This window comes from Sphaerodactylus townsendi, linkage group LG06 (genome assembly GCF_021028975.2).
Source record: "Sphaerodactylus townsendi isolate TG3544 linkage group LG06, MPM_Stown_v2.3, whole genome shotgun sequence".
Taxonomy (NCBI): domain Eukaryota; kingdom Metazoa; phylum Chordata; class Lepidosauria; order Squamata; family Sphaerodactylidae; genus Sphaerodactylus; species Sphaerodactylus townsendi.
Genome location: NC_059430.1, coordinates 6,810,837 through 6,834,824, shown reverse-complemented (window position 1 = coordinate 6,834,824; position 23,988 = coordinate 6,810,837). Strand labels below are relative to the sequence as shown.

Here is a 23,988-nt window from a genome sequence, read left to right as displayed (position 1 = left end):
GGGTAGAGCCATGGGGAGGGGGTTGGGGGCAGAGATTCACCCCAATGGAGTCTAATGCTTTAGAGCAGGGGTCTTCAAGCTATGGCCCTCCAGATGTTGATGGACTACAATTCCCATCAGCCCTGCCACTTGGCCGTGCTGGCAGGGGCTGATGGAAAGTGTAGTCCATGAACATCTGGAGGGCCATAGTTTGAAGACCCCCGCTTTAGAGGCCTCCCCCCCCCCCATTTTCTCCAGGGAGCTGATCTCTGGGGCTCGGAGGCCAGTTGTAATTCTGGGACCGCTCCAGACCCCTGCCTGGAGGTTGGCAACCGTGCTTAAGAGGAACGCCATCTCTGCGGGTTCAAGTGTTGTTTGGTTCCTGAGCGGCTTTTTCATGCCTTTCCTCAGCCGGATGGCGCTGAGGTCTCCCAGGGGCTGCTGGGCAATAAATCTTGATTTAAAAAATTAAATAAGATAGCAAATGAAATGATCTTTCTTACTAGGTGGTGTTGCTAGTGGGGGGGGGGGGAGGTCCTGGCCTCCTGCCCTGCTTGTCAAAATCCCAGGGCAGGGGGGGGGGGTGTCCGGTTGGGAAGCCAGATAGCAGCTCAAAGGGGCTCAGTCCAGCTCAGCCGGTCTTGGGCGTACCCAGAGGTGGGATCCAGCAGGTTCTCGCCAGTTCCCGAGAGTGGGTCACTAATTATTGGTGTGTGCCAAGAGGGGGTTACTAATTGGGTCCGCTTTTCTGTTAGAAATCCCATTAGGTCCAAAAATCATAAAGTCCTGTTGTTTCCTATGTGGCTGGTTAGCGAAGGTCGAAAACGGGATAAATTCTCCCCGTTGGGCTGTTTTAAAAACATGTTTTAGAAATACGGTAAAGTTCCTTGTTTAAGGAAAGTCTCCTTCTTTTGATTTCTAGAAACAAAATTAAGTATTTGAAAGTATTAAGTAGTTGACAGGCAGTCAATTAGAGGAGAAGTAGTTGTTTCTGTTGGCAGTAGACGATCGGACTTGCTAGAATGAGTTTAAATGATGGACAGAAAGATACCAGCTGGAAATTAGGAACTTTTTTTTTACACTAAGAGTTTTTTTACAGTAACAGAGAAATTATTAATGCCCGCCCGAGAATGCCGGCCCGCGCCCCGCCGTTGCCCCACCCAGCCCCATTAGGCCCCTTCACATGCCACTGTTTGAATCCCTCCACCATGGGAACCTGTTACTAAAATTTTTGGATCCCACCACGGGGCGTAGCCAGCTGTTTTCTGAAAGCTCAGTTGCCGAAGCGTCCTTCTCTGGTTGTTCCAAACACCTGAAGGACGCCAAAGGGATCGCGTGGCGCTTTTGGATCGGTGCCCATGCATGCTTTTGAGCTTTGCAGAACTCTGCTAGCTGGATCTGGAACGGGCCGGGGCTTGGAAGCAGAATCTGGCCCAGGCCAGACATGCTAGAGTCTCTGTCTTCGGCCTGCTGTGGTTTCTATACCTGCTGAACTAGTTCTCTGGAGTTCCCTACCTGCCGTTCGTCAGTGTCCCTTGTAAGGCTTATAAACTAGGATGAGGGATGTCAATCGTATTCAATAGGAGTATAGGGCTGTATCAATAGGAGTACAGTGTCTAGATCAGTGATGGTGAACCTATGGCACGGGTGCCAGAGGTGGCACTCAGAGCCCTCTCTGTGGGCACGCACAAAAAGAGTTCATCATGGGAGGGTTTTTATTGATAGTTTTAATACTGGACACCAAGTGGTTTTTGTAGAACACTGTAATTTTATGTTTTAATGATGTTATTTATATTAATTATTTATTGTTTATGTAACATTAATTTGTTGTTCACCGCCCAGAGCCCTCAGGGGATGGGGCGGTATATAAATATGATAATAAATAAATAAATAAATAAATAAATGGAAATCCCCACACACACACATCTAGGCTGGCCTGGGCCGCTGGGCTCGATTATTAGCATTAAACCTAAGACCTAGTTTTGGGGAAGCAGTGTAGGTATCCCTGTTAAGCCCCATTGATTTTCATGTGAAGAACTAAAGCCGCGATCCTTTACCTGGGGTAAACTGGGTTGCTGGCAATGTGAAGCCTTGCTTCTGAGTAAACCCTCTAGGAGTTCACCCGTTCGAAAGAGAGTTGCATAGTTTGCTTCAGAAGCAAAGCCATCAACTTCTACCACCAACTTACTCCCGAGTAACGCATGCGTACTCCCTAAGAATAACCATTTTTTCTTAACTAAAACCTCAGCATTCAGGTTAAATTGCCGGATTGGCACTTTGCGATAAATAAGTGGAGTTTTAAGGGGTTATGTCAGGTTCCCGGGCTTTTCGGTCTCCGAAAGAGGTTAAGCCATCACTGGTCTAGATGGAGGGATGTAATTGTACCTCTCCGTTCTGCATTAGTTAGACCTCACCTAGAATATTGTGTACAGTTCTGGGCACTGCAATTCAAGAAGAATATTGAAAAACTGGAACGGGTCCAGAGGAGGGCGAGCAAAATGGTCAAAGGTCTGGAATCCAGGCCCTGCAAGGAGAGACTTAGGGAGCTGTGGATGTTTAGTTTGGTGAAGAGAAGGTTAAAAGGTGACATGATAGCCATGTTTAGATATTTGAAGGGATGCCATGCTGGTGAGGGAGCAAGCTTGATTTCTGCAGCTCCAGAGACTAGGACACGGAGTCATGGGTTCAAGGTGAAGGAAAAGAGATTCCACCTAAACATCAAGGAAAACTTCCTGACAGTCAGGGCTGTTGGACAGTGGAATGCACTACCTCGGAGGGTTGTGGAGTCTCCTTCTTTGGAGGTTTGTAAAGAGAGGCTGGATGGCCGTCTGTCAGGAGTGCTTTGATTGTGTGTTCCTGCATGGCAGGGGGTTGGACTTGATGGCCCTTGGGGACTCTTCCAGCTCCATGATCCTGGGAATGGGCATTGATTGTCCAAAAGGAAAAATTCTGCTGATGCTCAGAGAACACTTCTTCAAATTGAAAGGGGGTTGGACTGGATGGCCCTTGGGGGGTCTCTTCCAACGCTACGATTCCATGATTCTAATGCTTTGTCTGCCAATACCTATCGGCGTGCTGTGGCTAACTTGAGCCTCCATGTTCCGAGGCAGCGTACCTTTGAAGATTAGATACTGGGGTAACCTCTGGGGAAGGCTTGCGCCTTTGTTTTCCTGCATTAAGTTGCAAATAAAATCATTGCTTCTGCCGAAAAGCAAATCCCATCAGTATCTTGGGCCAAACTGGGAAATTTGGTAGGGGGAGAGAGAGGGGGGCAGTGGTGGGATCCAAAAATTTTAGTAACAGGTTCCCATGGTGGTGGGATTCAAACTGTGGCGGGGGACCAGTGGGGCTGAGCGGGGCATTCCTGGGCGGGGCTGTGGCAAGGACGCAGCCGCTGCGCCGGTCCTTGGGCGGGAAACGAATGCACGCAGGCGCAGGCTGCCACGCACGCCGGTGCACCTCCGGCTAGACTGCTCCAAGTTGTGCGCGCTACTGCTGAGAGGAGGGGCGTAACTAAGGCCAAAATCATGTGGCAAAATCACCAATTAGTAACCCCCTCTTGGCACAAACAATTAGTAACCTACTCTCGGGAACCTGTGAGAACCTGCTGGATCCCACCTCTGGAGGGGGGGAGGCACAGAATCGCTTTGTGGTGCAGAAAAGGCTGCCTGGGACTTGGGCGTGACCGGGCAAAGTCCACGTTTTTGACTTTGCCTAAAGCTCAGGAAGTAAACACATCCCAGACTTGCTAGTGAATTTGGTTGGCTTCCTCTCCACCCCCCACAACACAGTGTCTCTTAACTAACACTAAACGGCACCCGAAGCAGTGAGCTGATGTGGTCAGAGAATGGTGAGCCTTTGTGTTATGCAGAAATCTTTTTTTCAGATGGATGGAAGAGTGTGTGTGTGTGTGTGTGTGCGTGCGTGCGTGCGTGCGTGCGTGCGTGCGTGCGTGCGCATAACTGTTTGGTAAAACATTTGCCGTGCATGCAACCCCCGGCATCGCCATTTCAAAGGCACCAGGCCGTCGGTGATGTGAAAGCCCTCCGCCCGAGACCCTACAGAGCAGCTAATCTTGACAGTCTGATTCAGTAGACGGCAGCTACATGCGGAAGGGCTATGACTCAGAGGACAAGTCTCTGGTTTGCGTGCAGAAGGCCCCAGGTTCGATTCCCGGCATCTCAGATTGAAAGGACCAGGCAGTAGGTTATGCGCAAGACCCTGGAGATTAGCAGCCAGTCTGAGCAGGCAAGACTGGTCTTGATAGTCCAAAGATCAGATGCAGTCTAGAGCAGTGGTGGCGAACCTTTTCGAGACCCGAGTGCCCAAATTGCAACCCAAAACCCGCTTATATATCGCAAAGTGCCAACACGGCAATTTCATCTGAATACTGAGGTTTTAGTTTAGAAAAAAACGGTTCGCTCCGAGGTGTGCGTTACTCGGGAGTAAGCTTGATGGTAGTCGGTGGCTTTGCTTTGAAGCAACTGTGCAACGGGTGAATCACGACCCTGGGAGGGTTTACTCAGAAGCAAGCCCCATTGCCAGCAACTGAGCTTACTCCCAGGTAAAGGATCGTGCTTTAGTTCTTTGCATGAAAATCAGTGGGGTTCAACAGCGCTTAACAGGGTTACCTACACTGCTTCCCCAAAACTAGGTCTTAGGTTTAATGCTAATAATCGAGCCCAGTGGCTCAGGCCAGCCTTCATGTGTGTGGTGGGGGCCCCTCTGTTTGTGCGTGCCCACAGAGAGGGCTCTGAGCACCACCTCTGGCACCCGTGCCGTAGGTTCACCACCACTGGCCTAGAGCAGCCACATGTGAGAGGCTCACTCAGGGGAGGGGCCGTGGCTCTTAGGTACAGCCTCTGCTTTGAATGCAGATGGTTTTGGGTTCGATTCCCAGCTTCTCCAGCGAAAAGAATTTTGTGGCAGGCGATATGCTGGATCTTGGCCTGGGAGTCCCCGCAGAGCGGCTGCCAGTCTGAGTAGGCAATACTGATTTTGGTGAACTGATGGTCTCGTTCCATAGAAAGCAGCTTTCTGTGCGTATCTAGCTCAAGGGTGTGCGAGAAAGAATCTCGCTGGAGGGCGTTGGGCCAGTCACACTGTTGGTTGGCCTGGTCTAACCTGCAGGGTGGTTGTTAAAACAGGAAAGGATAAATGGTATACGTTCAGAGGTGGGATCCAGCAGGTTCTCACAGGTTCCCGAGAGTAGGTTACTAATTATGTGTGTGCCGAGAGGGGGTTACTAATTGGTGATTTTGCCACGTGATTTTTGCCTTAGTTACGCCCCTCCTCTCAGCAGTAGCGCGCAGAACTCGAAGCAGTCTAGCAGGAGGTGCACCAGCGTGCGTGGCAGCCTGCGCCTGCGTGCATTCGTTTCCCGCCCAGGGACCGGCGCAGCGGCTGCGTCCTTGCCACAGCCCCGCCCAGGAATGCCCCGCCCCGGAATGCCCGGCCACGCCCCCGGAATGCCCCCCCCCCAGTCCCCTTGGCGCTACGCCACAGTTTGAATCCCACCACCATGGGAACCTGTTACTAAAATGTTTGGATCCCACCACTGGATACGTTGTCCTGACTTGTGGGAGAAAAAAAGTTACTCTTCATATCTAGCACAGCTTCCAGTGGGCTGTTTGCCTTCCTCTGCAGCCGTGGAAAAACCCCGGGTGCCAGAATGCAGAGGCGCATTGGAATTTGAGATTGTTTTCGTGCGTTGGGGCAGAGGTGTTTCCTAAGGCCAGTGGTGTGGGACTGAAGATCTATTTACCAGCCCTGTTTCGCATCTGAGTTATTCCGTAGCTCCTAGAATAGCAGCTTTAATTTATCTTATGTATTTGTGTTATTTATAACCCTGGCCTGGATGGCCCGGGCTAGCCCAATCTTGCCAAACTTCAGAAGCTAAGCAGAGCTGGCCCCGGTTAGTATTTGGATGGGAGACCGCCAAGGAATATCGGAGTCGCTGTGCAGAAGAAGGCAACAGCAAACCACCTCTGCATGTCTCCTACCGCAAAAAGCCTACAGGGTGGGGTCATCTTAAGTCCCCTGCGACTTGACAGCATGTTCTGCCGTGCGTTATTTGCATTCTGCCTTTCTCACTGGGACTTTGGGTGGACTGCCCTCAAGAAGTCCGTACCATCAACACAAGGGCACGCCCAATAAACAATGCAATGCAGGTATCCAGACAGTTGCAGGTGTCAGAGTTTAGGGTCTTCTAAACCTTTGGGGTTTTCCTTTTATTTTTATTCTTTTTAATGTGGGAGGTTGCCTGTGATGGTTAGAGAGCAAGCTTCAAACTACCGATCAGCCGAGATTCCTGCAGCGTCTTGGTCTTTGGTGGAGAGAAAGCGATTGATTTGATTATCTTGGTTTCGGCTCATGTGAGCAGCGCGTGTTTATCTTCTATTTCCTCCATTTTATTTGTTTATTTATTTATCAAATGTATATCCCGCCCTCCCTCCGCAGGGCTCAGGGAAGGTCACAACATAAAAACATACAATCAGTAATCATTAAAATAGCAATACAAATATTAAAAACAATTTAAAAAAACCTGAGGTGTTGTGGTTTTTCCGGGTTGCATGGCCATGTCCCAGTAGCATTTTCTCCTAACGTTTCACCTGCATCTTTGCCAGCCACAGATGCAGGTGAAACGTCAGGAGAAAATGCTACTGGAAGACGGCCACACGGTCTGGAAAACCCACAACACCACCCCAGTGATTCCGGCCGTGAAAGCCTTCGACAGTACAATAAAAAAAAAATCTAACGCCAATAAATACAGCAGATGGTTATAGATCAGGGGTCTGCAACCTGCGGCTTTCCAGATGCTCATGAACTACAAATCCCAGCAGCCAATTGGCCATGCTGGCAGGGGCTGATGGGAACTGTAGTCCCTGAACATCTGGAGAGCCGCAGGTTGCAGACCCCTGTTATAGATCATACAAATCCCGGTCACCATTTCTCCCCCCCCCTCCCCCCGGAGGCTGAAAAGAGATGATCGTACATCATTCAATCCGGCTGGCTAGATGGAAAAGCCAATGGGGCTGGGCGGTGCACAACGGGGGCGTGGCCGGGCATTCCGGGGGCGGGGCATTCCTGGGCGGGGCTGTGGCAAGGACGCAGCCGCTGCACCGATCCTTGGGCGGGAAACGAATGCACGCAGGCGCAGGCTGCCACACACGCCGGTGCCCCTCCTGCTAGACTGCTTCAAGTTCTGCGCGCTACTGCTGAGAGGAGGGGCGTAACTCAGGCAAAAATCACGTGGCAAAATCACCCATTAGTAACCCCCTCTCGGCACACACAAATAATTAGTAACCTTCTCTCGGGAACCTGTGAGAACCTGCTGGATCCCACCTCTGGATTTACATTGCTCTCTTCTGCTCTCTTCTGTCCTCAAAACAACCCTGCAAGGTTGGTTAGGCTGAGAGAGTACAGCTCGCCCGAAGTCACCCAGCAAACGTCCATGGTAGACTGGGGATTCGAACCTGAGTCGTCCAGATCTACCCCTACACCATACTGATCTTGGCCCTGAGCAGACAGTAGGTCCTTTGGCTTTTGAGGATCCATGTTTTATGGTGTGTGAGATAGGCTGGGATTTCCCCACACTGTATTAAAAGCACTTTGTGGTGCGTGCAAGAGCTTTGGGCATACGATCGTCTTTCCTGAATGGCCGATGAGCGGTCAAGAGAAAATGGGTTGGAACAAGTGGTGGGATTCAGCCGGTTCGCACCGCTTCGGCAGAACCGGTTGTCAAAATAGTGCTTTGTAAACAAACCAGTGGTTAAATTATTTGAATCCCACCACCGGAACCGGTTGTTAAATTATTTGAATCTCACCACTGGACTTGGAACCATTTCGTGAAATGAAATAAACCCTGGACCAGATCCTGCAGGTCTGTTAACGCTCGTGGTAGCTCTGGCCACAGCAGGAAGAGGCCCCTCGGTCCATGGGAACGTTCCTTGTGCCAGAGGGGAGCGCCACCATCAATGGAACGGAATTGCGGAATTCTCCCCTGGAAAGACATTCCCTTCTAGAAGGCAGATTTGAACACAGTCCACCTAAGACTTTTTATTGGGACCAACCCAGTGGTGGGATTCAAATAACGCCGTTTTCATGTAGTTATCGCTGCTTTAAATTAGTATTTTAGAGTTTATGGGGCTGAGTTCTTAATGTTAGGCAGTGGTGGGATCCAAAAATTTTAGTAACAGGTTACCTCGCCAGCCCCCCCTCAGCAAAGGAGGCAGAGGTGTACCTAGGCTCAGCCCTGGGCAAAACCTGAGTTGGATGCCCACCCAATGGGCAGCCACCCCACCACAACCCCCAAAATTTTTTTTGCACCAGGTCATTTCTAAATGCCCCAACTCACAAACCTGAACCCAGCAATGGTGAAACACACAGGTTCTTTGATAGAGGCTGGTGAGATAAAAGGTACGAAAGGCTGAGAATCCATGAATTGCAGTACCTGAAAGGGATTAACCCAGTTCAGGGAGTTACATTATTAGTCGCAATTGCTATATGGAACCTTCACGTTCAAAGGCAGGATGCCTCTCGGGGAGGCGAGGGCGTGGAGATGGAAAAGCGGACCCAATTAGCAACCCCCTCTCGGTACACACAAATAATTAGTAACCCACTCTCGGGAACTGGTGAGAACCTGCTGGATCCCACCTCTGATGTTAGGTATTATTTATTGGTTGTTACCTACTCGCTCCTCCTGTTGTTTATATTTTATGGTAATTATGTTGTACACCGCCCAGAGCCCTCCGGGAATGGGGCGGTATACTAAATTGAATTAATAACAACAACAACAACAACAACACTAGGGCAGCACTTGAAACATCTTCGAATTGACAAAATTAACATCTGTCAAATTCAGAAGGCAGCCCTGCTGGGATCCGCATGAATGCTACGCCGATACATTACAACTTCCTAGGCTTCTGGGTGAGGCTCGAATTGTAATGAAGGCCAACAACCAGCTAAAGATCTGGCAGCTGTAAAATCTACAATACTACTACTACTACTACTACTACTACTACTACTACTACTACTACTAATAATAATAATAATAATAATAATAATAATAATAATAATAATAATAATAAAGACTCTGGCACAAACCAGTAAAGGTGGTCCCAGTGGTGATCGGCACACTGGGTGCAGTGCCTAAAGACCTTGGACGGCCCTTAAAAACAATCGGCGCTGACAAAATCACCATATGTCAGCTGCAAAAGGCCACCCTACTCGGCTCTGCACGCATTATTCGCCGATACATCACACAGTCCTAGATGCTTGGGAAGTGTCCGACGTGTGATGTAATACAAAATCCAGCATATTGATCTTGTTTGCTGTGTATAACTGTGGTCACTCAGTCACTCAGTCATAGAATCATAGAATCGCAGAGTTGGAAGAGACCCCCAAGGGTCATCTGGTCCAACCCCCCTGCCATGCAGGAACACACAATCAAAGCACTCCTGACAGATGGCCATCCAGCCTCTCTTCAAAAACCTCCAGAGTCCACCACACTCCGAGGCAGTGCATTCCGCAGTCAAAGAGCCCTGACAGTCAGGGAGTTCTTCCTGATATTTAGGAGGAATCTCTTCTCCTGCACCTTGAACCCATTCCTCCTGGTCCTCGTCTCTGGGTCTGCAGAAAACAAACTTGCTCCCTCACCAACAGTCTTTGTCCTGTTTTCCAGATTTCCCCCGGGATTTGGATCACAAGTCCGACTACTACCGGAGAGGATCTCTCTGCGACCGGCACTACTCCATTGGCAGTGCCCAGGGCGATCTGAGAGACCTGCACTCCGGGTCACACCAGCACGGGATCCTCACTCCCCGGATCTTGCCAGGTAAGGCGGATCAGAGACCAATGCCTCCATTGGCCCTTGGGCTTTGAGGTGCGTGTATACTGGAATTGAGCTGTAATTCTGGGGGATCCCCCCCCCTTTGCATGGTGTAGTACTTAAGAACAGGTGCACTCTAATATGGAGAACTGGGTTTGATTCCCCGCTCTTCCACTTGAGGTGTGGGAGCTTATCTGGTGAAACAGATTAGCTTGTGCACTCCAACACATGCCAGCTGGGTGACCTTGGGCTAGTCACAGTTCTTTGGAGCTCTTTCAGCCCAATCCACCTCACAGGGTGTTTGTTGGGGGTGAGGAAGGAAATTGTCAGCCCCTTTGAGTCTCCTTACAGGAGAGAAAGGGGGGGGGGAATATAAATCTGAACTCTTTTTCTCTTCTTCTTCTTGGTTGCACCGGAATATGTAGGAAATACCACTCAGCACCCAATAGCTATAGATAAATAAAGACCAATAATTGTCAATAACTGTAGAATGCTTACTAAATGAGTTGTTCTTACTCTGTTCTTTCCACAGATAACCAAATATTCAAGCCAGAAAATCTACAGATGTACATTCAAACTATTTGTACATTCAAATAAATATTTAGTGAATGTCCATGTACATGTAAGAAGAGAAGAAGAAGGGTTTGAATCCCCCTTTCTCTGCTGTAGGAGACTCAATGGGGCTTACAATCTCCTTTCCCTTCCCCCCCCCCCCAAAACAACAAACACCCTGTGAGGTGGGTGGGACTGAGAGAGCTCCGAAGAACTGTGGACTAGCCTAAGGTCACCCGACTGGTATGTGTTGGAGTGCACAAGCTAATCTGGTTAACAAGATAAGCCTCCACAGCTCAAGTGGCAGAGTGGGAAATCAAACCCAGTTCTCCGGGCTACAATGCCCCTGCTCTTAACCACTACACCGTGCTGGATCTCTAACAGAAATTGTTTGTCATATTATTTTCACAACTAGAGCTGTTTTATAAATTATAATGGGCAACTGAATCGCCATTTTTGGTTTCAGTTTTGTATAACTACTTTCCAGCCCATATATAAAGCAAACACAAGAGAATTGTCCATAATATAGAATAGAGAATTCACATCACGTAACACATGGCTTTCATCAATAACCAGCGACATTTATCCTTCAATAATAGTAATTCCACTTACTCAATAAATGCTGCAGTTTTGGTGTAACCAAGCGGAGCTTGTCGAAAATGTACCAAAACAATACAAAAATCATTATGAACGTTTGCTGAATGTTTATTTAAATGTACAAAATAGTTTGAATGTACATCTGCAGATTTCTGGTTTGAATACTTGATTATCTGTGGAAGGAACAGAATAAGAAAAATGTCTTTAGTGAGCAGGTTGGAGTTATTGACAATAATTGGTCTTTATTGACATATAGCTACGAGCGGGGCCCGGCCACACATTGCTGTGGCAATTGTCCTTCTCATCACAGTCTGCAACCCACACAGATGTCCATGCAGGTCCAATGATCCGCAGCATAACCTTTTGGGGTGGTCACTTCCACTCGTATTACCTAACAGTGTTACCCATTTCGTGTTTTCACTGCTCATCTCCGGCCATCTGAGCGAACATTGTAAGGGCAGACCAACCCCTCAGGCCACAGACAGGCTGCGCGAACATTCTAAGGGTGACAATTAAACACAGCCAGCTTCATGGCCTGGTGCGCCAGGAAAAAGACGTTTTACCTGGCTCAGGTATGGACTTTCGGCGATTCAAAGGTCTGATTACCTGCCCGCAACAGGGAGGGATGTCATGTGAAAATTTGGTAGCGATCCGTCCAGCCGTTTCGGCATTAGGGAGCGACTAACAAAGTCACGGTTTGCTTTTTATATATATAGACTTGGTGCAGAGTGGTATTTCCTGCACTCCCCTGGAGGTTGGCATCTCTATGCCAGAGAATCCACCCTCCATTTTCTGTAGTCTGGAGATCAATTGTAACCCTGGGAGACCTCCACGCCCGACTCGGAGGCTGGTAACCCGAAGGGTAGCCCTGCTGGGGCAAACCTGTGTCAATTCGGTCCTCACCGGTGGCTCCTCCTTTCTCCTGCCTTCCTAGTGATTTCAAACTCTTCCTTCTGCCCGCTGCATTCGGAGGAAGTGCAGACATGCGAGACCTGTCTGGCCAAAACCACCATCACGGCCGAGAACGAGGTGGAGGCGCACAAGCTTTCCAACAACTACATGGTAGGGTTGTGGCTCCCCTGGGTTTGTGTGTTGATGGTTGAGGGTCCAGTCCAGTTGCAGGTAGAAGATCTCAGGTGGCAGAGAAGGCCTTTCTCTTCCTACGAGCTGGGAGCAGAGGTACCGAACCAGGTGCCCGTTGTAAGACTGAACACCAACTCAGACAAAGTCAACGTTAAAAGAAGAACTTTATTGACTTGGGTTGCCCTAACTTCAAGGTGCCGGAAGTGAGGATTCTTGGCCTCAGTTCCAGTATTTATTCTATTTTCAAAACAGACAGTGACCAATCAGCTTTTCCCGTCTGCCCCGGTCCCTGGTCTCCAATTGGTTTTGATTATTGGTTCTAAAATGATGCATGGGGTAGAAAATGTTGACAGAGAGACATTTTTCTCTCTTTCTCACAATACTAGAACCAGGGGGCATTCATTGAAAATGCTGGGGGGAAGAATTAGGACGAATAAAAGGAAACACTTCTTCACGCAATTTGGGGGTGCCATCATAACAGCCGTTGGGGCCGGTTCCTCCTCTCCCTCGAGCCCCCACTGCACATGAATGGAGCCATCGCCGCCATGCCTGGCGGGCCGGATAAATGCCTTCAGGGGGCCACATTTGGCCCCCGGGCCGTAGTTTGGGGACCCCCGCCTTGAATGCATGACTAAAGGTAAACAGTGTCTCTGCAAGGAAATATGTTAATTAGAAAAGGATAATTAAGCAGAGCATCTGTGCGAAATTGTGAAGAGCTGTTCGTGGGATTATGCATAACCTCGTCCTCTTGACGGTTTGTGGCTGCATTAATGAGTGGTCTTGATCCGTGTTCTCTGTCTACCTTTTCTCCCAACCTCCCCCTCTGCCAAAATAAACCGCAGCCCCCAGGATTCCTCCGAGAGAGGAATGCCAATAAACCGGCTCCAGCCGGCGAGGCGATCTGCGCTGCAAAATCTCTTTCTTGTCTCCCGTTAACAGTTTGGTTTTAAGAAATGGAAGAGCCACGTGACGGCCAGACCCTGGGCGACCCGTTCCCAGATCGTGAAAGAGCTCTACTCAGACCTGACCGCCGTTAAGAGCTCCGCAGGTAAGAACCAGTCCTGTCTCGACAAACTGAGGCCCCTTCCGCACATGCAGAATAATGCACTTTCAATCCACTTCCACAATCGTTTGCAAGTGGATTTTGCTATTCTGCACAGTAAAATCCAGCTGCAAGGTGCATTGAAAGTGGATTGAAAGTGGATTATTCTGCTTGTTTGGAAGGGGCCTCAGAGAGGTTAATTTTGGGCCGAACGGAACCAGCTGGGCTCAGGCTGCTGCTGAAGGATGCGAAGCAGGAGGGATTCAGACTCACAACTTAAAAAAATAAGAAAAGCAGCAGTGGCGTAGGAGGTTAAGAGCTCGTGTATCTAATCTGGAGGAACCGGGTTTGATTCCCCGCTCTGCCGCCTGAGCTGTGGAGGCTTATCTGGGGAATTCAGATTAGCCTGTGCACTCCCACACACGCCAGCTGGGTGACCTTGGGCTAGTCACAGCTTCTCGGAGCTCTCTCAGCCCCACCTACCTCACAGGGTGTTTGTTGTGAGGGGGGAAGGGCAAGGAGATTGTCTGCCCCTTTGAGTCTCCTGCAGGAGAGAAAGGGGGGATATAAATCCAAACTCTTCTTCTTCTTCTTCCCCAGGTTATAGCATTTCATGTGGCAACATCTTCTACTTGCTCTTCTTTGGGTGGTGGCTCTCCATGATCTATGTCCTGGTCGCTGTCCTGATGTTCCTCACAGTGGTGGGCGCCCCATATGGTAAGTAGAGCAACAGCAGCCTAAATACTAAGAAATACACACGTTGCACTCTGGCTGTATCCAATCTTATATATCAGTGGTGGTGAACCTTTGGCACTCCAGATGTTATGGACTACAATTCCCATGGCCAATTGGCCATGCTGGCAGGGGCTGATGGGAATTGTAGTCCATAACATCTGGAGTGCCAAAGGTTCACCACCACGGTTATATATTGATCTTACATATAATTAATCAACTTAACACTTCTATTTGTATTTACATTTCCTCCATTTTACTGACAGAGTTCTTCAAGATACAGTAGAAGTCTTCCAACATTTATAACTAAACATAAATAACCACTTAGTCCATTCAATTCCTGCCCATTCTTTTTTCAGAGACAATGCTTCAGTTTCATGTAGTCCATATTCCAATTCTGTAGGTCAGTGATGGTGAACCTATGGCACGGGTGCCAGAGGTGGCACTCAGAGCCCTCTCTGTGGGCACGCGCAGAGTGCCCCCCCCCCCCCACATCTAGGCTGGCCTGGGCCGCTGGGCTCGATTATTAGCATTAAACCTAAGAGCTAGTTTTGGGGAAGCAGTGTAGGTAACCCTGTTAAGTGATGTTAAACCCCACTGATTTTCATGCGAAGAACTAAAGCACGATCCTTTACCTGGGAGTAAGCTGGGTTGGTGGCAATGGGGCTTGCTTCTGAGTCAACCCTCCTAGGGTTGTGATTCACCCGTTGGAAGAGTTGCACAGTTGCTTCAAAGCAAAGCCACCGACAACCACCAAGCTTACTCCTGAGTAACGCACGCCTCGGAGCCAACCATTTTTTCTAAACAAAAACCTCAGTATTCAGGTTAAATTGCCGTGTTGGCACTTTGTGATAAATAAGTGGGTTTTGGGTTGCAATTTGGGCGCTCGGTCTCGAAAAGGTTCGCCACCGCTGCTGTAGGTTCTACATAAAAACGTTTCGGTGATTGTTAAGTAGAGCAACAACCCCATAGGTTGCAGAGATCCAGTGTGGTGTAATGGTTAAGAACAGCTGACACTAATCTGGGGAACCGGGTTTGATTCTCCACTCTTCCGCATAAGCGGCAGAGTCTTATCTGGTGAACCTGATTTGTTTCCCCGCTCCTCAACATGAAGCCTGCTGGGAGACCTTGGGCTAGTCACAGTTCTCTCCAAACTTTCTAGGCCCCACCTGCCTCACAAGGAGAGGGGAAGGGAAGGAGTTAGTTTGTTTGTTTGTTTGTTTTAACAAAAAAGTTTTATTACATTATTGCATTAAACATTACATATTAGACATTCTAATAATAAACATTCAAACACAAACAAATCACATATCACACTGCACATTATACATTACACCCTACTAATTCGACAATAAATCACTGTGGACATTCGAAATTACCCCACAAATATACCCCCTCTTAAAATATACCCTGCCCCACTTATCATCTATACCCGTAGCCAATTGGCCATGCTGGCAGGGGCTGATGGGAATTGTAGTCCATAACATCTGGAGTGCCAAAGGTTCGCCACCACTGATCTATACCTTCTCTCCACCCTTACCAATTTTAGCCTATTGTCTATAACATTTAATCTCTTATCACTAATCCTGGGGAAGGGAAGGAATTTGTAAGCCGCCTTGAGACTCCTTACGATTGAGAAAAGCGGGGTATAAATCAAACTCCTCAGCTTCAGCAGGGCAATGTGTTCTGGTAGACCAGGGGTAGGGAACCTTTAACACTCAAAGAGCCATTTGGACCCGTTTTCCATGGGAAAAGAAAACACTTGGAGCCGCAAATAATTTTTGACATTTAAAATAAAGATAACACTGTATATATTGGGGGTTTTTTACCTTTTACTCCGCTCATTCTGAGAAGCGCATGGATGTGTCAGCAGGGCGGGCAAGGATGGGGCCGAGGCTGGCCGCTGGGAAAGCACCTGCCCTGTTCTAATGGGGCAGGCGAGAGGGGAAGTCCGCGGCGCGGTCCAACTAGCCGCAGGCAGTTGGTGCGCCCACCCTGCTGCCTGCAGGGCTGGCAAGGATTGGACCAGCGGCTCGGCTCATGGAGCCGCAGTGCAAGGGCAGAAGAGCTGCATGTGGCTCTCGAGCCGCAGGTTCCCTACCCCTGTGGTAGACAGAAGCTGCTATTCTGACTCCTTTGTTAGAAAAATTAAGGTGGAGGGGATTACAGATGTAAAGGGAGTGGCTGGCCAAGTCCTGGAAGCAGCTGGTGTGTGTGTGTGTGGGGGGGGGGGCGACACCTCTTTGTGGGTAAGAATCTCATTTACCAACTTAAAATTCTGGGAGGGACCCCAAGTTTGGTGGAAACGTGGTTTGATAATGGCTTGAATAAATGAATCTCAGCCTTCGGGATTTTTCTCCAGAAACGTTTGACTCTTAAGGCCACATAGACAAGTAATGGGGGAAAGGGGGTGTCTGTCCTATCTGGGTCTGAACTGCTCTCTCTCCTGCCTTCTTCCAGGGAAATTATGTTGGAAACTTGCAGGTTACGCCTTGTGGCCTTTTGGGACAGCGATTCAGAAGGTAAGGAGGAGGCAGAGGGTGGCAGAATCCAGATTTGCTGTGCTTGAAGAAGCTTCCATGGATCTCTCCTGTTACACTAGATGATGGAAAAGACCCCAACCCAAGACTCTGGAGAGCAGCGGCCTGGCAGGCTAGATCAGCCTGACTCCGAGAGACCAAGGCTCTGCCTTGTTAGTTTAAATTAGCTTAGTTGATTTTTACCCCACTCTCCTCCACTACAGCAGGCTCAGAATCAGTGGTGGGAACCAAAAATTTTAGTAACTGGTTCCCATGGTGGTGGGATTCAAACTGTGGCGTAGCACCAATGGGGCTGGGTGGGGCACGATGGGGGCGTGGCCGGGCATTCTGGGGCGGGGCATTCCTGGGGGGGGGCTGTGGCAAGGACGCAGCCGCTGCGCCGGTCCTTGGGCGGGAAACGAATGCACTCAGGCGCAGGCTGCCACACACGCCAGGGCACCCCCTCTCGGCACACACAAATAATTAGTCACCTACTCTCGGGAACCTGTGAGAACCGGCTGGATCCCACCTCTGCTCAGAGTGGGTTACAACATATAAAACAATAAAATTATAATATCCAACACAGTCGAAGCTATGCACTTCTAAAACGGTGCTTCATCAACCAAGGACGGGACAATCTTGGGCGATTCTTTACCCGACACCTTAAAACTATTTGAACTATTTATATATTAATTTTATATATTAATTTTTGAAATGTTTAATGATCGATGTATCAGAAACTGTCCTGAGCCCGGCTTAGACTGGGGAGGACAGGGTATTAAATTGAATAAGAATGAAATAAAAAAACAAAGTCACATTACTAAACCAGGGGAGGGGAGGGACGGGTGGCCAGCTAAGATGGAAACGTACCTGTTGCTGTCCTCAGATGTAGGCCTAGTGGAACAGCTCCATCTTATAGTGGAACAGCAGTGGCGTAGGAGGTTAAGAGCTTGTGTATCTAATCTGGAAGAACCGGGTTTGATTCCCAGCTCTGCCGCCTGAGCTGTGGAGGGTTCTCTGGGGAATTCAGATTAGCCTGGGCACTCCCACACACCCCAAGCTGGGTGACCTTGGGCTAGTCACAGCTTCTCGGAGCTCTCTCAGCCCCACCTACCTCACAGGGTGTTTGTTGTGGGGGGGGAAGGGCAAGGAGCTTGTAAGCCCCTTTGAGTCTCCTGCAGGAGAGAAAGGGGGGATATAAATCCAAACTCCTCCTCCTCCTCCTCCTCCTCCTCCTCCTCCTTCTTCTTCTTCTTGTTGGCCCTGCAGAATTGAGACAAATCCCTCAGGGGGCTGATCTGATTTTGCAGAGCGTTCCACCTAACCGGAACCAAAGTTGGAAAAGCTCTGGATCTAGTTGAGGACGGCCAGACAGTTTTTGGGCTGGGGATCGCCAGCAACTTTTACTAGCAGAGTGCATGGCCTGCTCACCCTAGCGGAGGGGGGGCAGCATCTGGACATGGCCCACCCACCCTAGCAGAGGGGAGGGAGGGGGAGGCGTGCCATGCAAGAGAGGGGAGGGAAGGGGAGGGGCCACATGGGGAGAAAGCAGTTTAACATCCCAGGTCTCAATGAGAGTCAGCTAGATTCAAGTCTAGTAGAACCTCAGAGACCGACACATTTTTCGGGGTACGATCTTTCGAGAGTCAGAAGCTCCCTTGATCAGATATAAGCAGGTGTGGAAGTCCCTATCTGATGAAGGGAGTTACAAATCTCAAAAGCTCATACTCTGAAAAACTTGTTGGTCTCTGAGGTGCTGCTGGACTTGAATCTAGCTTTTCTACTGCAGACCAACCCGGCTACCATACGGTGTCTATTTGGGGATTGCACAATCGAGTATGATACAGCTAGAAAGGCTACAGTCCAAATTTTTAAGAGCAATCCTTCATCTTCCTCCAGGAGTCCCAAATACATTTATTAGGCTTGAAACAGGAGTAATGAGCCTGAAGGATAAGGTAATAATAACAACGGCATATAAATGGATAAAGTTACACAGTGATTCAAATGGTCTCTGGCCCTTTCTAGCAAAAGATCCTTATAAACCTAGGTGGGCTCAAGAGATGGAGACGTGCCTTAATAAATGTGGCCCTCCATATAACATCCATATGATCAAAAATTGGGATCATTTTAAAAGTGAACTTACCCAAAGAATCAAAGATGTATCACGACAGTCTGATCTGGCAAGATATTCAGATTGTCCTCTATGTTATACACAGAAATATATCACTGCCCCGTCTCCTTATTTAACTTATCTGGATAATAAAGATCTAAGGAGAGCTTTTACACTCGCAAGAAGTGCACATTTACCTTCTGCTGTCTTAGAAGGGAAATATCAAAAGATACGTTAGGCTGCAAGGTTATGTTCTTGCTCTCTGAATTCTGTAGAAACTATCGAGCATATGTTATTAAAGTGTCCCCTTTACGAGGAGGCAAGGAAAAAATGCCTGTCACGTCTACTACACAAAATGACATATTGTTCTGATAAAGTTTGTTGTGAAAAACTATTACAAGATAAGAAGGAGAATATTATTAAACGGGTAGCAAAATTCTGTCTATTCGTTATGAAAAAAAAAATGATCTGAATATGGTATTCCCCCTTAGATATTTTTGTTTTGTTTAGTATTTTTATGCCGTTTGGTGTGTTTACAAAGTATAATGATATACAGATGGATAGTGCTGGAATACGGGAGAGAGATCTGCATTCCTGTTTTGTTGTAGATATTTTGGAGATTTGTAATATATCTGGTCATTGACGGTAAATAAAGTCTTCTTCTTCTTCAACCCGGCTACCGTCTGAAACGACCTTCAGCAAGAACAGTGGACTATCAATTAAGTCAATAAAACGGACTCCCTTTCTCTGTCTTTTCCCGGTCTCTGTCTCTTCCAGATCAAAGAATACAACGAGAACTGCCACGTGAGGTTCAGCAAATACGACACCATCGCAGAAGTGAACGAGAGCAAGGAAGGGACCCCCCTTCTCATCCGGCAGGAGCCGGCTTGCAAATACCCCCCTGAGTCTCACTGGGTAAGGCAGAAGCTGGAGTTGTGGTCTTAATTTTTTTTCTCTCTCTTTTTGTATGGAAGTTCAGCGCCCAGGAGCAGGGGCGTATCTGCCGGAGGAACATGGGGTGTTGCATGTCCCCGGACGCACACCATCTAATCACGTGGGCCTGGGTCGTGCTTGCTGGCTCCGGGTGGTAGACCGGGGTGCCTCGTCAGCTGTGGGTGGTAGACCTGGGCGCCTCACCAGCTGTGGGTGGTGGACCTGGGTGCCTCACCAGCTGTGGGTGGTGGACCTGGGCGCCTCACCAGCTCCGGGTGGTAGACCTGGGCAACCCACCAGGCCCGGGCAATAGACCTGGACGTCAGCTCTGGGTGGTAGACCTGGGCACCTCACCAGCTCCGGGTGGTAGACCTGGGCACCACACCAGGCCCGGGCAATAGACCTAGACGTCAGCTCTGGGTGGTAGACCTGGGCACCTCACCAGCTCCGGGTGGTAGACCTGAGCACTGGCTCCGGGCAGTAGACCTGGGCGCCAGGGGGGTGGGCCCAAAAATTCACATTTTGCCCCTGGGCTCCATTTTCTCAGATATGCCTCTGCCCGGGAGTCTCTCCAGAGGTGACGTTGCATGTTTGCCATGCCCAAGGGGATTTCCTTCTGAAATGGAATCTCTTTCCTTGTTTTAGTTCTTAATATGCGTCTGGCCTCCACGCGGGCCAGGGCCTTTATGGCTCTGGCCCCGGCCTGGTGGAACACTCTCCCTCCAGCTGTCCGGGCCTTGCAGGACCTTGGTGAGTTCCGCAGGGCCTGTGAGATGGAGCTGTTCCGCCGGGCCTTTGGAGAGACCAGCCACTGAAGGTGTCCCCCCGCCTTTTGGCTCTTTACATCTGGGCCCTTTTTCATCTAATGAGACTCGCCGTTCCATCCCTCTTGGGGAGGATTTAAAATTGGGGTTTGTTGGACGCCTCTTATTATTCTTACTGCTGTTTTTTAAGGGTTTCAGCAATTATATTTATAACTGTATTGAGATTTTATGCTGTACACCGCCCGGAGCCCCTCGGGGTGGGGCGGTATAAAAATCTAAATAATAAATAAATGAATGAATGAATAAATGAATGAATGAATGAATGAATAAATGAATACATAAATAAATGAATGAATGAATGAATGAATGAATGAATACATAAATGAATGAATGAATGAATGAATACATAAATGAATGAATGAATACATAAATGAATGAATGAATGCATGAATGAATGAATGAATACATGAATGAATGAATAAATGAATGAATACATAAATAAATAAATGAATGAATACATGAATGAATGAATAAATAATAAATAAATAAATAAATGAATGAATGAATACATGAATGAATGAATACATGAATGAATGAATGAATACATAAATAAATAAAAGTAAAATCAGAAACCCCATGCAGCCCCACCCAATTTGTAAAAAATTTTGGCGGGCACTGGGAACGGCCTTGGTGGGCATCAGGTTGGGAGTCCTGCTGTAGAATCTGGAGAAAATTGGAACTGTTGGAAGGATTTCTTTGCACCCATGTATGTGATGTGCTTTCGAGCGTACCAGTGTTGAGCTTTGGATTCGGTGCGTAGAGAATAAATTATGTGGTTGGATTTCCTGCACCTTGTTTTCCCTTTTTAAATAAGGGAAGTGGGGAGATGTAAAATAACTCGAGGCCAGATCTGAGGTCTTGGGTGGACCAAGAACGGTCCCGAGCAGTGGTGGGATCCAAAAATTTAAGCAACAGGTTCCCATGGTGGCGGGATTCAAACAGTGGCGTAGTGCCAATGGGGCTGGGCGGGGCACGACGGGGGCGTGGCCGGGCATTCCGGAGCGGGGCGTTAATAATTTCTCTGTTACTGTAAAAAACTCTTACTGTAAACAAAAAGTTCCTAATTTCCAGCTGGTATCTTTCTGTCCATAATTTAAATTCACTATAGCAAGTCCTATCGTCTACTGCCAACAGAAACAACTACTTCTCCTCTAATTGACTGCCTGTCAAATACATAATACTTTCAAATACTTAATTTTGTTTCTAGAAATCAAAAGAAGGATATTTTCCTGAAACCAGGAACTTTGCCATATTTCTAAAACATGTTTTTAAAACAGCCCAACAGGGAGAATGATCCCGTTTTCTACCTTCGCTAACCAGCCACATAGGAAACAACAGGACTTTATGATTTTTGGACCTAATGGGATTTCTAATGGAAAAGCGGACCCAATTAGTAACCCCCTCTTGGCGCACACAAATAATTAGTAACCCACTCTCGGGAACTGGTCAGAACCTGCTGGATCCCACCTCTGGTCCCGAGTGGTCTCAGATGACTCAACGTGTGGGAGAACCAATGAGTAATAAAGATGCTCCTCAAGATTTATGAGGAACAGTGTTAGGTCTTGGACCCTGAATGAATAAAACGACTCTGTGTTGTTGATCAGCAGCATTTATTGGCAGGCCACGAAGCACCCAGCTTGTTAAAGCCAGTTCTGGCAAACCTGGATTTTGCTACCCCCTTTATCCAGCACCAATCACCCCTCCCATTTTCCAAAAGAATGTGAGAAAAGGGTTATTTTGGAGCCAAGGGTCCCCAAGGTCGGCTACAGGTAGCGATAAAGCCACCTGACCTCCGCCCCCTATGAGACATTGGAAACATCCCCTTGCCCATGGGAGGAGAAGGTGTCAGGGGTAAGCCTAGTTATGTACGCAGCGTGTGAAGCCATAAAGTAAAGATCAAGGAAGGAATGTCTCGTTACAGCAGTGGTAACATTTAGCAGGCTGGTCACAGATTTCTTGTAGCGATTACATTGAGGTAGGAACACATCTCAATCAACTAGATACAATCACCGGCAATATATTTTGTAGCACTTACATTGAGTTAGGAATGCATCTCAATCAGCTAGGTGCAATGCCTGGCGAACAACTTGCCCTAAAAAGAAAGATCTCAGCCCACCGGGCATCCTAAGAACATAAGAACGAGCCAGCTGGATCAGACCAGAGTCCATCTAGTCCAGCTCTCTGCTACTCGCAGTGGCCCACCAGGTGCCTTTGGGAGCTCACATGCAGGAGGTGAAAGCAATGGCCTTAAGAACATAAGAACTAGCCTGCTGGATCAGACCAGAGTCCATCTAGTCCAGCTCTCTGCTACTCGCAGTGGCCCACCAGGTGCCTTTGGGAGCTCACATGCAGGAGGTGAAAGAAATGGCCTTAAGAACATAAGAACTAGCCTGCTGGATCAGACCAGAGTCCATCTAGTCCAGCTCTCTGCTACTTGCAGTGGCCCACCAGGTGCCTTTTGGAGCTCACATGCAGGAGGTGAAAGAAATGGCCTTAAGAACATAAGAACTAGCCTGCTGGATCAGACCAGAGTCCATCTAGTCCAGCTCTCTGCTACTTGCAGTGGCCCACCCGGTGCCTTTTGGAGCTCACATGCAGGAGGTGAAAGAAATGGCCTTAAGAACATAAGAACGAGCCAGCTGGATCAGACCAGAGTCCATCTAGTCCAGCTCTCTGCTACTCGCAGTGGCCCACCAGGTGCCTTTGGGAGCTCACAGGCAGGAGGTGAAAGCAATGGCCTTCTGCGGCTGCTCCTCCTGAGCACCTGGTCTGCTCAGGCATTTGCAATCTCAGATCAAAGAGGATCAAGATTGGTAGCCATAGATCAACTTCTCCTCCATAAATCTGTCCAAGCCCCTTTTAAAGCTATCCAGGTTAGTGGCCATCACCACCTCCTGGGGCAGCATATTCCCAGTTACTTTTCCAGTTTTTGTGGGTTAACACAAGGGCTAGAAACGGGCCATGTTGTGCGCCTCTTATCTGTTGGTTGTTTAAAAATCAAAACTGGTGGCTTTGCCTGCTCTTTGACTCGTAGTCCTCTCGGGATCCACGCCTTCTGCCTTGTCTTTGTGGTGCCCACGCTCACACCTGCCCTCTCTTCCACCAGCGGCAGGTCAGCACCTACGTCTGGCTCTTCTTGGGTTACCCCTTCCTCTGCTTGGCCCACGGGCTGGTCTGTTGCGTCTCCTGGCTCTTGATCTTTGCCATCCCGGTGTCCAAGATGAACGCTCGCATGATCACCAAGGTCTTGCTGCTGCCCCCGGATTCTGTGCTCGTGCAGCGCCTGCGGAGGGTAAGCAAGGAGGGCCAGATCAATGGGCTTTCTCTACCCCCAGCAACGGACATCCGCCCGCCCTGCCTGGTTTTGTGCACCACGCTTTATGTGTTTTTTGCAAAGCGCGGCACTCTGGCAGAGGCGTAGGGGGTAGGGGGAATGACGTCTGGGGCAACATTTCTTCTGGGTGCACACCCCTCTAATTTTAGTTACAATCAGTGGTGGGATCCAAAATCAAGACCAGCAACAAACAGTTCTTCAAGTACATCAAAAGTAGAAAGCCAGCTAGGGAAGCGGTAGGCCCGTTAGATGACAAGGGAACCAAGGGTGTGCTAAAAGATGACAGGGAGATTGCAGAGAAGCTGAATGAATTCTTTGCATCTGCCTTCACCCAAGAGGAGGTGAGGAAAATTCCTGCATCTGAACCAAGCTTCTTAGGAGGCGAATCTGAGGAACTAGCGAAGATAGTGGTAGACAAGGAAGAAGTTCTGGCGACGGGGGCGTGGCCGGGCAT

At 48.6% G+C, this 23,988-nt stretch overlaps 1 protein-coding gene across 1 annotated transcript in view; it reads left to right on the top strand.

Moving 5' to 3' along the window:
• Positions 1 to 23,988, top strand: part of LOC125435686 (low affinity vacuolar monovalent cation/H(+) antiporter-like) — a 52,181-nt gene that overhangs the window by 673 nt on the left and 27,520 nt on the right. The window contains exons 2-8 of the mRNA XM_048501983.1: positions 9,662 to 9,814; positions 11,892 to 12,019; positions 12,980 to 13,088; positions 13,683 to 13,799; positions 16,275 to 16,336; positions 19,221 to 19,358; positions 23,307 to 23,492. Coding sequence (XP_048357940.1) covers positions 9,662 to 9,814; positions 11,892 to 12,019; positions 12,980 to 13,088; positions 13,683 to 13,799; positions 16,275 to 16,336; positions 19,221 to 19,358; positions 23,307 to 23,492 — 893 coding nt within the window. The remainder of the gene's footprint in view (positions 1 to 9,661; positions 9,815 to 11,891; positions 12,020 to 12,979; positions 13,089 to 13,682; positions 13,800 to 16,274; positions 16,337 to 19,220; positions 19,359 to 23,306; positions 23,493 to 23,988) is intronic.